We start from the raw sequence: 16,343 nt of genomic DNA, 5'->3' as shown, positions 1-16,343 counted from the left end.
AATAGAGACTTCTGACAAGACAAACTTGAGACAAATTGTCCACACCGCAATGACAAAAGTACAACAATGTCAAAAGTTTAGTTGTTGGTTGCAAATGAGTTTTATTAACCATGTGTGATTTCACTGGTCTTCTACTGTTGGCAGCACACGCCATCCACACTGCGCCGACAACTTGTCGCAAAACATAGACACTTTGATCTTTACTGACTCGAGACGGGACATTGAAAAGTCTCCGAATTTTGAAACAAAACAAAAATGAGATTGAAATGTCACAGAAATGTATTGGATTTGTCACAACTTTGTCGTAAAACATGAATGTTTCTGTTTTGTCACTGTTTTGTCTGCTTGGTCTGGACCCGGCATTATATTCTATAATAAACTAATTAATATTACGCCATATTTTTAAGATTAACTAAAGTTGATATCAAGAAACTTATAATCACTATTACTTTCTGACCTCCCCCTATAGATATAAGATAACATGGCGACTACTTTGATTATAATTATTTCTGCGCACGTTCATACTCATTCTACCTTGCCTCTGTTATATCTAGTTTGTCTCCTCAATAATTATTTTTTTTTGGTTCTGTGTAGCGAATATGAGTTGGAGTATCTTCTTCTGGAAGGTCATTGTTTCGAACAAACAGCCGGTAGTCCTCCGAGAGGGCTTCAAATCACTTTAGGGACTGAAAGTAACCCTGTCATTGTCGATACGATTGTGATGGCCAATTTGGGATATTTCCAATTGAAAGCTAATCCTGGAGCTTGGCTTCTTAGGTTAAGGCAAGGAAGAAGTGCCGATATTTATGACATTGTCAGGTAAACAAGCGATATTTTTTGAGCCAGAGATAAAGAAAAACATTTAATATCTATTTCTAGCCATGATAATACCGATAGTCCACCAAACTCGACTGATATCAAAGTACTTATTAGTTCATTAAGGTCTCATATAGTTAAGTTAAGGGTACAAAAGAAGCCAGATAAATATAACTTGGATTTGCTTTCTGATGATGAGGAGAATACTGGATTATGGAATTCTATTACTAGGTAGATAATCACGCGGGAATCTTTTAAAACATCTAAGTGACAATTATTCTTTAGTTCTTTTAGCGGAAAAGAAGATGAAAAGGAAGAAAAACTAAATATATTTTCAGTCGCGTCTGGTCATCTGTACGAACGATTTTTAAGAATCATGATGTTGTCAGTATTGAAACATACTAAAACACCCGTGAAATTTTGGTTTTTGAAAAATTATCTATCGCCACAAATAAAGGTAAATTGTAAAATATAAAAATAATATTCTTACTACAGGGTGTGCCAAAGAGTTTTTTTTTTGTTTTTTATTATTGAGTTATATCTTCAGCATATCCTTTAACAAAAATCAATCATATTGTCATATCTCAGCTTTCATGGCCGGCAAATTACAAAAATCCTCTATACATATGCAATAAGTGTGGTTAGATTAAAATATTTGAAAATTATCAAAGGATTGATAGTTTTTATACTCCCTGTATACAGGTAGATATAAATTGGTGTATATAAATTTATGAAATGACACGTTGACGTCGAATTAAATTCTGAACAACTTTTTTATTGACTTTTTTGTGATTTTGTTACCTAACCCCACTTTTTGCGTATTGAAAGCATATTGAAAGATGATCTTTTGTAATTTGTCGCATTGACATTATGGAATGACATTTGTCAAAAAGTAATTAGGAGCAATTTAAAATAAATGTTCATTTTTTTTTTCATTATACACACAATATAAAATGCTAATGTTTATCTGTGTCGTCTCTACTGAAGTAACGACTTGCTCTAGAAAGTTGCTTTTTTTACTAAAAGATAGCTAATTGGCTCTTCTAAAAACTGTCGTCGCCGGATTTTTTGTTTTTCATTTAATTAAACAAAAAATAAAAAGTATTTTTTTTCTTGATGTCGTGGCGGATGCGCCAGGCTTCAACTAGTACTACTATATTTTGTTTAAACGTTTCGTACACGATGTGAAGATCTACTAAGGACTGGCAAAGGTTAGTCTTGGGTCGAGATTTCCGTATGTAAGAAGAGTACAATGCGTTTAATGTACTGAACAAAGAGAACAGTAAAAACGTTGCCAAACGTATAAAATAAACCGAGAATCTGTGCACACTACCAAGAGATGTGGAAGGGGATACGGGGATAACAGATCCGTCGCGGTCGACTGGTCGACCCAATCAGTATCATATCAGTACATAAAATTCTAGGGAAGAGTGTACATACAGCGTGCGGTCAGCTTTACGATTTAATTACGTCTCGTGATACTTTATTTGTTTACTTATCAACGAGTCGTTGTAATTTTCTATATAGCTTGTAAGTTTTTAAATGCAAGTTAGACACACTTGCACTTTTGGTAGAAATAAGTGGAATTTAGTTGTTGTTCGACAGTGGTCGCGCTATTAGAACTCTGAATTCAATAATCGATATCTCGAAATCGATTAGAAATGATTGTAGTTTTTTTCAAAAACATTCTTAATATTTCTGCTATATTGTCTTCGCAGACAGTATGTGAAAATCTTTGTAAATAGAAAAGTTACACAATTGCTGAAAATTGCAATGCAATAAAAAACAAACCTATCGATTTTTTTTATTTAAACATCTTGTAAAAAAGAACTTCAAAATAAAATGAAAAACTTTCAATATCTACAGTAGTTCATGGGTTATCGCGTGTTATGTGTTAAAAAGTTCAGTTTTTAAATTGTCGCGATTACTGACGTTTTTTCGTTATAAAAAAATGGACACCCTAACAGTATCCTTATAATTCCATTTCAGATACTCAGAAACATATCTATTGATTTTATCTAGTTATCTTTTCGAAAATAAAAGTCTTTTAAAAACAAGCGGTTTGCGATCGTGATTTTACTTTACTTTTAAGATCCCTATGCTTACTTCCCCATATGTGAATGCCGACCCAAAAGTAAGAGTTGCCAGCTCTGTATAATAGGCATTACTTAATAATATGGGAAGAGAGTATATAAAAAGTAATAATTATTTTAGGACTTTTTGCCTTATATGGCTAAACAGTATGGGTTCGAATATGAATTAGTCCAGTACAAGTGGCCCAGGTGGTTGATTCAGCAAACCGAAAAGCAAAGAATAATTTGGGGATACAAGATTTTGTTCCTGGACGTCTTGTTTCCTCTTGATGTTAAAAAAATCATTTTTGTTGATGCTGACCAGGTTAAGTTATATTATATATTTTTTGTTTTGTATTAAATACTTTTTTGATATACAGGTAGTTAGAACAGACTTGAAAGAGCTACGAGATTTAGATTTAGGTGGAGCACCTTACGGATATACGCCGTTTTGCGATTCACGCACGGAAATGGATGGTTTCAGGTTTTGGAAACAAGGGTATTGGCGAAATCATTTGCAAGGTGAGCTATATTTATGCACAGATTGTTAACTAGTATATTATATACCATTACACAACAAAAAACATCTTTTAATTTTCGTATTTAGTTTATAGTTCATTAACAAAAGATTCATCTGTCTTAAAAATTAAAATGTTTTGAATGTGGAACGAATTACACACTTTTTATGCACATAATTTTGGTGTCTTTTCAAAATTATATTTGGGGGAGGATGGATTCCAAAATTCAAACACAGATTTATCACTAAGACGGAGAAACTAAATAAAACAAGGATACATTCGGTCTCTTTAAATATTCTATTTAAAGAGACCCGAATACAAAACGTATGGGTATGATGAATCGCTACCACAAAAAAACTGTGCCACAGATTAGATGTTTCAATTGGGAATACATTTTTTACAAAAGGCAACAATGCATTAAAAGTTATATTAGTAAAATATTTTACAGTTCTAGTTGGATTAATTTTTGAGTTACTTTGTCTCCACAGATAACATATTTTAGTCTCTATGATGCTACAGCTCTACTTAACCGACGCATGTGCGAAAATACCCATTTCTATACTTTGGCGCTCAAATTTTTCGCTCTTGGTGCACTCCTGGAAAGTAAATGTTTTTTTGGTTTATATTTTGTTAATTCCGGCGCTATTATTTGCGTCCTATAAAAGTTCATAAATAAATTTATAGTTTCTTTTTTGCGACGTTCGGATTTTAGAGTTCATATGATGTCCGGATTTTGTCCGGATTTTTGAATTCATTTGTCCGGAATTTCCAAAAGCGTTTATGGAAACCCTATATAATAGGGAAGTGATATAAAATAGTATGGCCTTTGGCGTTGGACTGCAAAATAAATTATTTCCACGCTGTACACCGAAACACTATATTTTTAACAATATTTGGGCGTTTTGCTAACCATGTTAGTATAATCAGCTGATGATTAATACTAAGTTTAATTTATACTAAGTTTACTAATTTAGTTAATAAAACAGTTTTAATCATCTGCTAATGGTTGAATACCCTGAAGACCCAGCCTTTTAACATAGGCCGTTATGTCCGAGGGTAATATGTCTGCTAGGTCTGATAGGTCTAGCATGGGTTTGCCAAACACCTCAAACCATCTTCTGTAGGTGTGATCTCAGCCGGTAGTGGCGTGTATACGGCAGTGAGCGTACGAGCTCCATTCTTACCAGCCTTTAGGAGTTCTCCTGTTCTACGTTTGGATGGCCCTGCTAGGATTTTGACATGTTCCATTCCGGGACTGTCATTCCAATCCCGAAACATCGCACCCCTAACTCACCCATAGAGCCTGTCTCTTGCGAGATTTTTTGGAACGCTAAGTGTCGGTTCTGGGCCCACGAATGGCGAACCTGCACCAATTTTCAGCAGTGAAACAGCACGTTTACTTCCCGGTATCCATATTAACGACACTTGTTCCTATCTCCTAATATATTGAGTAGTTTCTTACAATGAAGAATCGTCATAGACGTGCTTTTCGTTGCCTCAAGTGTTTCCAATGCGGCTTGACTATTCGAAAATATGCTTATTGTTTTCCCGGTGTATTGCTGTTCTACCAGCAGTTGCACACAGGTTTCAATAGCATATAGCTTAGCTTGGAAAATTGTGGTGTGTTTTCCACGACTGTGGTAGATCTCAGTTTTTGGACTGCTGCAGTAAATTCCTGCACCAGATCTTTTTTTCTCTGCTAATGGTGCTAACATGATCAAAGAAACGTGCGTCCTATGTCAATATAGAGAATGGGGGGCGATGAACTAGTATTTTATTTTGAGATCACCCGCTAATGTCCCAGTCGTCTCGATCTTTTTGGTAGTCACTGTATAAAATTTAAGACATTTTTTTCTAGGTCGAAGGTACCATATTTCCGCATTGTATGTTGTCGATCTGAAAAGATTCCGACGCATAGCGGCTGGTGATCGATTGCGTGGTCAGTACCAAGCCTTAAGTCAAGACCCCAACAGTCTTTCAAATTTGGATCAGGACTTGCCAAACAATATGATCCATCAGGTGGCGATTAAATCTCTGCCTCAAGAGTGGTTGTGGTGTGAGACGTGGTGTGACGACGCGTCTAAAGGGAAAGCCAAGACCATCGATTTGGTAAGATAAAACTTTTTTAGATATTATTAGTGTTGTAAAATGCTCAATAATTTGTTTTGAAGAACGTTTCCCGAGAATAAACGAGCAAATTTATAATTAGCGCAAAGGAAATGATCAGATTTTTTTAAAATTTTATTCTGAATTTTCTCGTTTTTTCTTAATATTTTTGAGAAAAAATTGAGTTTAAGAATATTTAGAACAAAAAGTTTTTCTCCAAACATGATTTTGGAGAAGAAATAAGGATTCGCATCCCGTAAAGTGAAGAATAGGTATAGGCATCTTCTCAGAGGTCCGACGATCTTTAAGACTATCGGATGGCTGTAATGTTCTACAAGCAAAGGTATACGCTATAAAGGAAGCCGCCAGTTTTATACGAGGTAAAATCGCTGATAAAATAAAAATAAAATTCTTTATTATCCAAATTGACACAAAGTGTATGGAGTTCGTCATTATTACAACCGTTTTTTAACAACCATTATGAAATATTACAAAATATTATAAATCAACATTATAACCAGAAAAAAGACGTACCATATTTAAGAAAAAAAAAACAAAAAAAGAGAATATGGAACAGAGCAAGGTAAGTCTCAACATCGTAGTAGCATTTACTGACTAGAAATGTCTTTAATTTTTTTTTAAATATTGGAATTGGCAATTTATTATATATTTTTGGACCTATCCTTAAAACAAAATTTTTGGAAATAACTAGCCGACTATGAGGAATAGACAAATCATTCCTAAATCTAGTCGGATAATTATGAAAAAAGCCATTTGTCACAAACAAGTCATACTTCCTAAAGACAGGCAAACAAACTTCAAATATAAATATACAGGGTACAGTAAAAGTTTTATACTGGCTGAAAAGAGGCCTACAGTGGGTTTTGGATGGATAGACCAATAGGAGATATCTTGATATACTCTGACAGTTTGGGCGCTTTAAGAAACATCACCATGCAATAAGTAAGATCGAAAACTGTGATGGACTGCCGAGAAGCACTGTCCTGGCTGCGTCAAGGCGGAGCCACTCTGTGCTGGGTGCCAGGCGACAGAAATATAGTGGGTAACAAAGAAACGGACAGACTCGCCAAAGATGGGAGGCCAGGGGAGAGGCTGTCATTAATAGATGACCGACCGCTTGTGACGATCAACACACTGAAGGAAGCTATATAACTGCCATCAAAGCCAAGCAGCAAGAGGCGTGATGGCGACACCGTGAGGATTGCGCTACAGCTCGAAGACTATGGCCAGTGGTAGCTAGCAAAAAGACAAAACAACTACTAAAGCACAAAAAGAACCTAGTATGCATTATTGTAGGTGTCGTCACTGGAAACTGTCCCACGGGGGTAAACCTCATGAGATGGAAGATTTCCAACGATGACTACTGCAGAGAATGTGGAGAGGAAGGGGAAACCATAGAGCACCTGCTCTACCACTGTCCTGCAATGGAATACCGATGCCATAAACCTTAAGGGCAATTTTTGGAGGGTCTAGAGGAAGCAGCAGAAGCTAACATTAGCAACATCGGGAGCTTTGTAAAGAGCTGGAAGTGCTTTAACGCAAAGGAAGAATGAGAGGCATATTTGATACAATAATGCAGGGGTATCACAATGGGCATAAGGCTTCCCAATGAGGAATCAAACAGGATCCCAAGCCAATCCCCCAGCAACCTAACCTAAACCTAGAACAAAAAGGAGAAGAAAATTGAGAAAAGATCCTGTGGTTCTCAAAATTTAAGCAAAAAAATTTTTTTTTGTAAATTTTCAAAGTAAAATAACTCGGTTATTTCGGATTTATTTGACAAACGGTAAAGAGAAAATATGTTTCTCCTATCGAGGTCTACCGGCCCTGGAAATATATGCACTTTTTGACGACAAAGGGCGGGGTCGCAATTTTCCCGGTATTATCACGTTGTCGACTGCTAATTGTCTCTAGAGAAAATACTACATATTTTGTCAAAAAGCTTTCGCTATTTGCTAATATTATGATTTCAAAAATACACTCTTTCCTTAGTGTTTTTGTTCAGAGATGTAATTTAATATTATTAATGTATATTTTCCTGTAATATATACCGTATGATCGAAAAAAAAATGGCGTCAGCGATGGCTATGAAATAAAGATCGCTGTCATTTTATATGTAAAATTCTATGGGGAACGTCATCGATGTTCATTTCCAAGCCAACTGGATGCCGTTTTTTTTTCGATCATACGGTATAATTTTGTCTGAATTTTTAGTGCAATAATCCTTTAACAAAAGAGGCGAAACTGTCAGCAGCTATAAGAATTCTACCCGAATGGAAAGGTTACGACGAAGAAATAAGAGAATTACAAAAGAAAATAGACTCTGGTCTATTTGATGATGACTCTGCTACCGAAGATAAACAGAGCGACAGCCATAAAGGTAAGTGTTGCTTTGCCAATTAAAAAAAAGTATTTCTTAATGTGATATGATATGCGAGTCATTTTTTCCGATAATTTTGTAATATTTCATTTTTAATATCTAAATCATAAAAACTATAAATGAAATGAGCCCCTTAAAAAGTTTCATAGACTTTTTTCTCTAGAACGAAATGGAACTATAACTTTTACTCATCATATCTAATATTTACATGGCATTCCCTATGTTCTGTTTGGCGATAAAAAATACGGTGTACAGGGTGTCCCATTTTGGTAGATATCATACGGTATCTCCGTTATTAGTGAAGATAGGAGAATGCGGTTTGCACAAACCCTTCGTACTTTATTGTTTATATTATGAATAGAACGGCGTAGGGTGTTTTTATATGGAAAAAATATTTTCGGAGATCTGGATTAAACTTTTTATGATTTTTCAATTAGAACACCCTGTATATTTATTTATATACTAAACTTCTCAAAACAATTATCGCATCTTTTCTAAACAAAATTATTAATTTGAAATACAAAACACTTTCAATTCTTTGACTTAACGTTTCTAAATAGGTTGGATATTGTAAAGTGAAATATTCCAACCAATAAGCCTTCACTCTGACATGCAATTTTTAATCCACCGACTATTTGGTTCAAAAAATATATTGGTTATAAAGCCGGAGTCTCATGCATCCGAAATCCGATGACACGACGATCCGACGGTGCTCCTATTGGTCGAAATATTTTGACAACAATTTTTATCCGATAATTTTAACTAATCATCCGACGTCGTATAAAGTTAAATTTTGTTTAACTTTTGTACGATATCGTGTGTTTTTTAACCTCACTTTTTTTTAAAACATTTGTTTTTATTAAAAACAAGTTTAGTGGGAAGTGGGCAATTTCGGGATATTTGGCGAGGAAGTTATTTTTATAAGTGTTTCTCCAATAAAACATGACATTAATCTCTATTCAGCGCAGCAGAAAAATGTTAAAACTGTCAAATTTCGGAACGAACTTTCGGATGTATGTGACAGGCTTTTTTTATTTCACACGATAACTTTTTTTAACAAATTTCGGATGTCGTACCATCGGATTTCGGATGCATGAGACTCCGGCTTAAATCTGTAACTTAATAGCCGGACGACCAAAAATTACCTGTCAGGGCATAGCCTAACGCTACGCAATGCAATCAAATATTCAGCTGATCGGCTCCGTAAGAATGTATTGTTTTCACTTTTGCAACCAAATAGTCGGTGGACCAAAAATTGCATATCAACGCGTAGCCTAATTATCCCAAAATACTCGCAAGAGGAAGGCAGAAATATGCTTGCTTCATTTAGAAATACGTAATAATTACTTTTTTTCAAGTATGCGATAATTGTCTTGAGAAGTGTTATGATCCAGCCTACTATGAGCTTCTCTAAAATACAGGGTGGTCCGAACTGTATTCCGGAAATTTCGGCTGCATATTCTGCAGATACAAATAAGTACAAAAGTTAGTATAAATGTATGTCTAAAAATGCTGGGGTGTAGAAATTTCATTTTAATTTCGATTTTTTCCAAACAATTTCTTTAGTAACGTCAATATTTGAATGAAAATTGATGTCTGGGAGTTTTTTGATATGAGAAATTTTATTTTGATGTCAATATGATTCCTACCTGTAGAGGGCGCCACCTACATATTTTTAACTGGTTTGAGGAGTAATAACTTTTTGGCCGTACCTGTATAAAACTACTGAGTAGAAAAATATACATTTACCACGTAACGTAAAAAAGGTTTCTTGATAAAATCGCACAAAAAAATGTAGCTCAGAAACAAAGAGGGCTATGAAAATTTTGTTACCAATATCTTCCGTTTGACAAAACAGGAGGACACGTAAACCACATCATCCTATCTTCACTAATAATGGAGATATCTTGTACAACTATTCAACTTACAGCGTACAGAACATATGTATTTTTCTTTTTAACATGTCACACCATAATAAAAACATTGCTAGAAAAGTTGATTAGGTTATATTAAATAATATTTTTGCCTTACTAATTATTGCTACTTTATTACAGATACGACTGATATACATTCAGAACTATAGGGTAATAACAAAAATAAATTAATGTAAATTTAACTATGTACAGTAATAGGATTGCATTATAGGTTATTTAATTGTCATAAACTGTCGATAAGTTAGTACTATTTACATTCTTTTCCATTCTGTGAAAGTATTTTTTAAAAATAAAACGTTTTGAAACTATATTTTTGTATATTTTATTCTTAATCATTGAATAATTCGAAAATATTTATTATTTGATAAATAGGCATGCACTAAATGTTTACATAGTCTGTCAAACGAGAGAATATGTGATATTGACAGTTATTGGCTTGGATTCTGTCAATTTTTCTGTTTTGTTTCAAAATCGTTCCTTCTCTCAGTGAACAGACTTTATGACAATGTAAACAAGTAGCCATAATTTTTATCTTATGTACTGTTTGTATTTTAAATATTTAAAGCAACTACTGAATGCCATTCCTAATATTTTCCTTTTTCCATCATTTTAAATGTGTTATTTCTAAATAAATACACGCACGCCACTTTTGAAAAGTAGTAGGTATGCTTATTATAATAAAGTCGTACGAAATTTAATTTCAATAACATGGCTAAAATAATATTTAAAAATATCTTTTTTATAATTAGAGGGGTCACTTGGAAAAAGTGTTGGAAAGCTAATTATTGTTTTGATTGGTTCATTTGATGTGAAAGAGAAGTTTCCTAGATTTTTTTTAAAAATCAAGTAAGTACAGATCAGGCAATGCTTCTGGCAATATTATAATTATTTTAACTAATATACAGTTTTTAGATTTGTTAAAAATGTAGTTTTGATACATATAATATTACTTTGGATCATGGCTGCACTAATATGCGATTTTATTTATTTTTTGAAATGTAATTTTATTTCCTTAATATTACATATTCGTTGTGTTTCTGTATTTTTTAATTATTTTTTAAAAATGTCTATTTTTTACAAATCACTAACGACTAAGTAGCTTCATAAGAGTCACATAACATCTTTAGTATATTTTTATAAAACTTAAAAATGGCAAACTAGGTCTAGACGAGTATGCATGACGGTTTAAATGATCTAAATTCTTTCCAACGAGAGGATATGTGACAGTGACAGTTGTCTGTCAATTTAAATCACAGGTACTTTGTAATTTCTGTCATTTTTTTTTCTGTCAATATATTTCCTGGTTGGTTGAGCTGTCTTTAGAGTGATCCAACGTTTAGGATAAGTTCTATCTCAGGTTTATAGTTTGAATTGCCATAAACTAGAATCTTGCCAAAAAATATTATATTGGTTAAAATAGTTCTGTACCGAGTGATTCTTGTTAGACTATTTTAAACCAAATTTAGTTATTATAAAAGTTCTGCATTTGCAAAATTCTAAAATCGATAATTTTAAGTACCGTGGAATAATGTCTTCTACAAATCTCAGCCTACTAAAATTTCAATGTTGTTTGATACAGGGCGAGTCAGAATTAATGTTATATTTTTAGGTTTGGTTAGGTTAGGTTAGGTTAGGTCAGGTTAGTTAGGTAACAATTTAAGACATGAGTTGATAAAGGTGTCATATCGCATTTTTTTTTAAAAATCAGTTTTATCCTTAAAAAGCAGATCTATCCTCCAATAGACTCCATAGATAAATGAAACAAATTTAGATTTGAAAGTGCCCATAAGGACAATGTAAACACTATTTGGCGCTATTCTTGCAACGGTCGCGACCCAAAACTTTTGAAAATTTCGGAGCGGTTTGGCTTTTTCCGGAATTATATCGCCAAATATTGTTTAATCAAATTTATTATTGTTTTCTTTTAATTTTATAAATAAAATACAGAGTGTTGCATACAAGGAACTTTATTTTATATAAGGACATGTATGAAATACCTCCCAAGTAGCATTTTCACGACTTGCGACCAAATGTTTACTAAACACAACGTTGGATTAGTTACAAAAAATAGTTAGCTCCGTACCTTGGGTATTAAAATAAATGTAAACGTTGTTGTAACGTTGTGCCGACGTTGAACTAGTACTACAACAAAGTAAAAGCTTCTGCGACGTCGAATAAACGTTGTCTTGTAACCTTTTTTGCTTAAGTGATCTTTAGGTGATTCGGACAACGTAGTTACAATGTTGGGCAATAAAGAGTTTTCCGACGTCACTTTCAGGACCTATTCCAACGTTATGCAAACGTCGTCTGTTTTACTAATTCCAACGTTGTTTAGATTTCCTTATTCTTACGTTGGTAGGACGTCGAGCCACTACCTTTTTGCAACTGTATTGAACCATAACCTTTAAATCTTAAATCACTTTCACTTCATTGTTCAGTCAGACAGTTCAGTGCTGTTTTTGTTTTTATAAAAAAAACTTAATTAAAATGGGACATAAGAAAGGTACATATAAAACTAAATTTAAATATACATCGACATATTACCGATACTTTATCCACTCCCTCGTTTATTTAGAATATAGAGGGCGGCACAAGCTGGACTCTAGGATGACTAAATTAGGCAATCTTGCGACTAGTATACTACCTGTTAAAGCGGAACTGCGACTTTATTAGTCCAGTATGCGACTACTCGAACTACTCCATCTTAATCCCCAAAACAACAAAGTGAAAGCCGCCATCTTGTTGAATAAGAAAATGTTTCGTTCCTAAAATACCAATTCCTGCTTTTTGAATACATTAACTTGAAATATTTGACACTAAACAACACGCGGAAACAATTTTTTCGACTGCAAATAAATTATTCTCATTTTACTAAAAAAAAATTCAAGAAATTTTTTAAAACTTCTTTAATTTTAAGGCCCATTAGTATTTTTCAAAGTAGAAACAATACATTTATAATTACAATAAAGTTGTTTGCGTTTAACTTTTTTGCCTTGGGTAACGAGTTACAGAGTCGGTTAAAGTGTTTCAATAATTATCATCTTCAAACATCCTCCATACTTAAATACTTTTTTGTTTTCCTTTACTGCCATCTGGCATATGTCTCTAACTAAATCATAAAAATAATATTTTTACTATAATATATCCCAATTTAGGATAAAACGCGACTTGGCGCCATATTATTATTGTTTTGTATTTCTGTGAATTGGGATTTTAAACAACGTTGCAGTTTGTACTAAATTAGGCTGCTAGCCAACGTAGGTATCCAACGTCGTTTCGACCCAAAAATTATTCTCCAAACTAGAGCAGACTAGGGTTGGCACGAGGTTGTGCCGACGTTGCGCTCCGACGTTTGGTCGCGTGACACAACGTTGTCCCGACGTCCGAATGCTGCTTGGGCTATGAAACATTGGAAACCGACGTTATGCCACGATCCACGATGGTTTGTGCAGTTCATAGTTCACAACACAGTTTTTTAAGTTTGTAATGCCACGTTTTCACAATTATCACGGGTTTGAGTAAATAAAACTTAAACTCACAAGAAAGCAATAATTACTCTGAAAATGGACGCTTTAAATACTTTTCGGTATTTTTTCAATGAGGGCGGTTTAAATTTTGAAAGATTTTATAATTTTTGAAGATTCTGACTTTGACAAGAGAAAATTATTTCTGTTTTTGTTTGCGGTTGTTCTTAAAAACCGCCTTAGTAGCGCCAGATCGCGTACAACAGTCGCGACCCAAAACAATTTCGCGATCTAAAATCTTGACGGGCTTTCCAATCTAAATTTATTTCCTTTATCTATGATAGACTCTAAATATCAAATATATATATACCATAAAGAATATCCTAAGTGATAAAAGTGTCATGTCACATACACCTTCAATAATTTTTAGACGTGTTTTGTCGATTTACTCGAAACTCTCAAAAAGCGACATGACATCTTTATCTACTCATGTCTTCAATTGGTTCATTCCACCTCCTTTGATGTAATGTGAGAACACGTCTAGAGGTTGGGTTATAAAAAAAATTGTTGTTTCGCAAAAAAGATGTTGAAAATCGTGTATTTTCTTTTAAATTTTCCTGTATACATTTTAAAACTGTTTAGAACTGCCTGTTTACCCCAAATTTTCATCTGCATCTTTTTTTAATTTTTAAACTTGAATATATCGGTTATTTTGGAGTTATTTGTAAAGAGAATATGTTTCTTTCTTCATTCCATTTAAACATATACAATTTTAGTTTGAAAATGTTAAATCACCCTGCCTGTTGACCAAAATATGGGCTGCATATAGTATAAAAACCATCGGAGTGAAAATTCAAACAAAGAACCCTGATTCAGAGCTTTTTAGGAACGCTAGATCACCCTGTATGTACAATAATATTTGAATATATAATCTTTTTGTTAAAGTGACAAGCACGTAAGTTATATTTAACTTTTTTAGTTGTATGTATTTAATATAATTTAATTTAAATAAATAAATAACTTTAAAACAGTAACTTAAGATATGTCCATTTCACTGGATGCCGCGCTTTTTATAAGCACTCATGAACTTGCGTCATAGTTCGACATACTTTGCACTTAACGTAACAACAATTGTAAATCTTGCACTGGCATCTCTCGATTTTTTCTTCGACTACCGTTTTGTAGCCGCGGCCGCAACATAGTTGTCTGCAACTATCTAGGCTATTGGAGGACACGTTGCACAATCTAAAAAGAAAAACATGATTTATTACTCTTTCATTAAATTAAAAGTTAATTTAAAGTTTTTTAAAAACTTTTGATGATTATTGAAACAATGTGTAGCTAAATTATTTGATTTCTATTAATTGGTATTATTCCTAAATTATTTGTTTTACTATTTGAAATCTTCATCTGCAAGTTATATGTGGAACAATAAAATGTTCCTTGGACCCTATTTAAAAACTACTTTCTACTTTTTCATTTCAGTACTGGAGAGTATTGGAATAAAGAGGAAGTTGTAACTGCTGCTGAGTTGTACGAGTATTTACTGTTTTTTAAGTTTTCTTTCTCGGAACCGTAACCTTATTCGAAATTATTTTGTATTATTTCAAATTTGTGTCTAGTATTTTTATTTTGAAACTAAATTAATGTACAACGAACTAAAAGACATTCTAATAAATATCACAACACTGGAAATAGCAGAAGAATCTATATATCTGGGGTAACTAATACACAGCTCGGGATTTCTACTACCAGAAATCAACAGAAGAATTAAGTTAGCATGGAGTACTTATGGAAGAAACTCAAATCTAGAATGGCACATTATCTAAAGAAGAAAACATTCGACCAATGTCAAACCAAAAAAGACCGTAAAAGAATAGAGTGGATGTCTACTATCTTGGTGGTACTTTGGTAATTTCTGAGATTATTGTTTTGCCTGTCATTGCAATATGGGAAACCACTAGTTACAAAATCAGTAATTGAACAAAAGTTTCGTATTGAAAGATCCGGTATTTTAAAATACCCAGATAATAGATGTCATCCACAGAAACAAATCCCTCAAGTGGTAATGGGCAGGACACCTGGCAAGAAAGATAAAGGACGGATAACAAATGGACCACAAAAATTAGAGCATGGTACCCACGAGGAATTAAGAAGAAGACTAGAAGAAGACTAAACCTGAGATGGGACCATGATATTAGGAAATTCCTCCTCCTCCTAGGTGCCGTCTCCGTTGAGGTTGGCGACCACTATGGCAAAATCTTCCCTATGTATTAAAGTATTCCCGTTTGAAATATTTGTCCAATCTCGTATATTTCGAAGCCACTATTTCTTCTTCCTTCCTATGCCGCGCTTTCCCTCGATTTTACCTTGAAGTATTAGCTGAAGCTGTTCGTATTCTTCGTGTCTCATTATATGCCCGAGTTAAGCGGTTTTCCTTATTTTTGTTGTGTTGACTAAGTGGGCACGGGTGTTCATTCTGGTCAGTACTTCCACATTTGTTGTTCTAGTGGTCCAGCTTATACGTAGCATTCGCCTATAAAGCCACATTTCGAATGCCTCTACCTTCCTGAGGTCCTCCTGTTTTAGATTCCAAGTTTCGCACCCGTATAGCAACAAAGGCCAAACGTAGCACTTGAGTGTTCTCAACCTTACCCCTATGGACAAACGCGGGTTGCGGAGTACGCTTCGCATCTTAACGAATCCTGCACGAGCGATTTCTATTCTCCTTTTAATCTCTATAGAGTGGTCGAGCTGACTGTTTATTTCCCTGTCCAGGTAACAGTATTTTTGTACATAATGTAAAGTGGTGTTATTAACAACAATGTTCAATTGAGGGTGATCTTGAGAGGTCCGAGAAAACACCATAGTTTTGGTCTTAGATACGTTTACCTCCAAACCCATTCTGGTACTATGCTCTGTTAGGATGTTCATCAGAGTCTGTAGCTGTTCTTTGACTGTCCGATCACTACGGTGTCATCTGCGTAACGGAGGTTGTTAACTATTCCATTTAGTTAAGCTCCTTCAGCTCG

At 34.1% G+C, this 16,343-nt stretch overlaps 2 protein-coding genes across 3 annotated transcripts in view; one reads left to right on the top strand and one right to left on the bottom strand.

The window, feature by feature from the left end:
- Window positions 1-10,157, top strand: part of LOC115889519 (UDP-glucose:glycoprotein glucosyltransferase) — a 30,893-nt gene extending 20,736 nt beyond the window's left edge. The window contains exons 17-24 of one of the 2 annotated variants that reach the window (XM_030909541.1): window positions 595-819; window positions 880-1,047; window positions 1,111-1,273; window positions 3,031-3,213; window positions 3,269-3,410; window positions 5,265-5,515; window positions 7,748-7,913; window positions 9,968-10,157. In XM_030909541.1, the coding sequence (XP_030765401.1) occupies window positions 595-819; window positions 880-1,047; window positions 1,111-1,273; window positions 3,031-3,213; window positions 3,269-3,410; window positions 5,265-5,515; window positions 7,748-7,913; window positions 9,968-9,996 (1,327 nt within the window). In that variant the 3' untranslated portion in view covers window positions 9,997-10,157. Of the gene's footprint in view, window positions 1-594; window positions 820-879; window positions 1,048-1,101; window positions 1,274-3,030; window positions 3,214-3,268; window positions 3,411-5,264; window positions 5,516-7,747; window positions 7,914-9,967 lie in introns of both variants that reach the window. The other variant, XM_030909540.1, reaches the window with a different exon arrangement.
- Window positions 10,158-13,568: 3,411 nt separating this feature from the next.
- Window positions 13,569-16,343, bottom strand: part of LOC115889533 (protein Wnt-11b-1-like) — a 369,661-nt gene continuing 366,886 nt past the window's right edge. Inside the window, exon 7 of the mRNA XM_030909565.1 lies at window positions 13,569-14,556. Within this exon, the coding sequence (XP_030765425.1) occupies window positions 14,382-14,556 (175 nt within the window). The 3' untranslated portion in view covers window positions 13,569-14,381. The remainder of the gene's footprint in view (window positions 14,557-16,343) is intronic.

This window comes from Sitophilus oryzae, unplaced genomic scaffold (genome assembly GCF_002938485.1).
Source record: "Sitophilus oryzae breed Bouriz unplaced genomic scaffold, Soryzae_2.0 scaffold_815_pilon_pilon, whole genome shotgun sequence".
Taxonomy (NCBI): Eukaryota; Metazoa; Arthropoda; class Insecta; order Coleoptera; family Curculionidae; genus Sitophilus; species Sitophilus oryzae.
The sequence above is the reverse complement of the archived record's forward strand: the minus strand, read 5'-3'. Positions and strand labels throughout refer to the sequence as shown.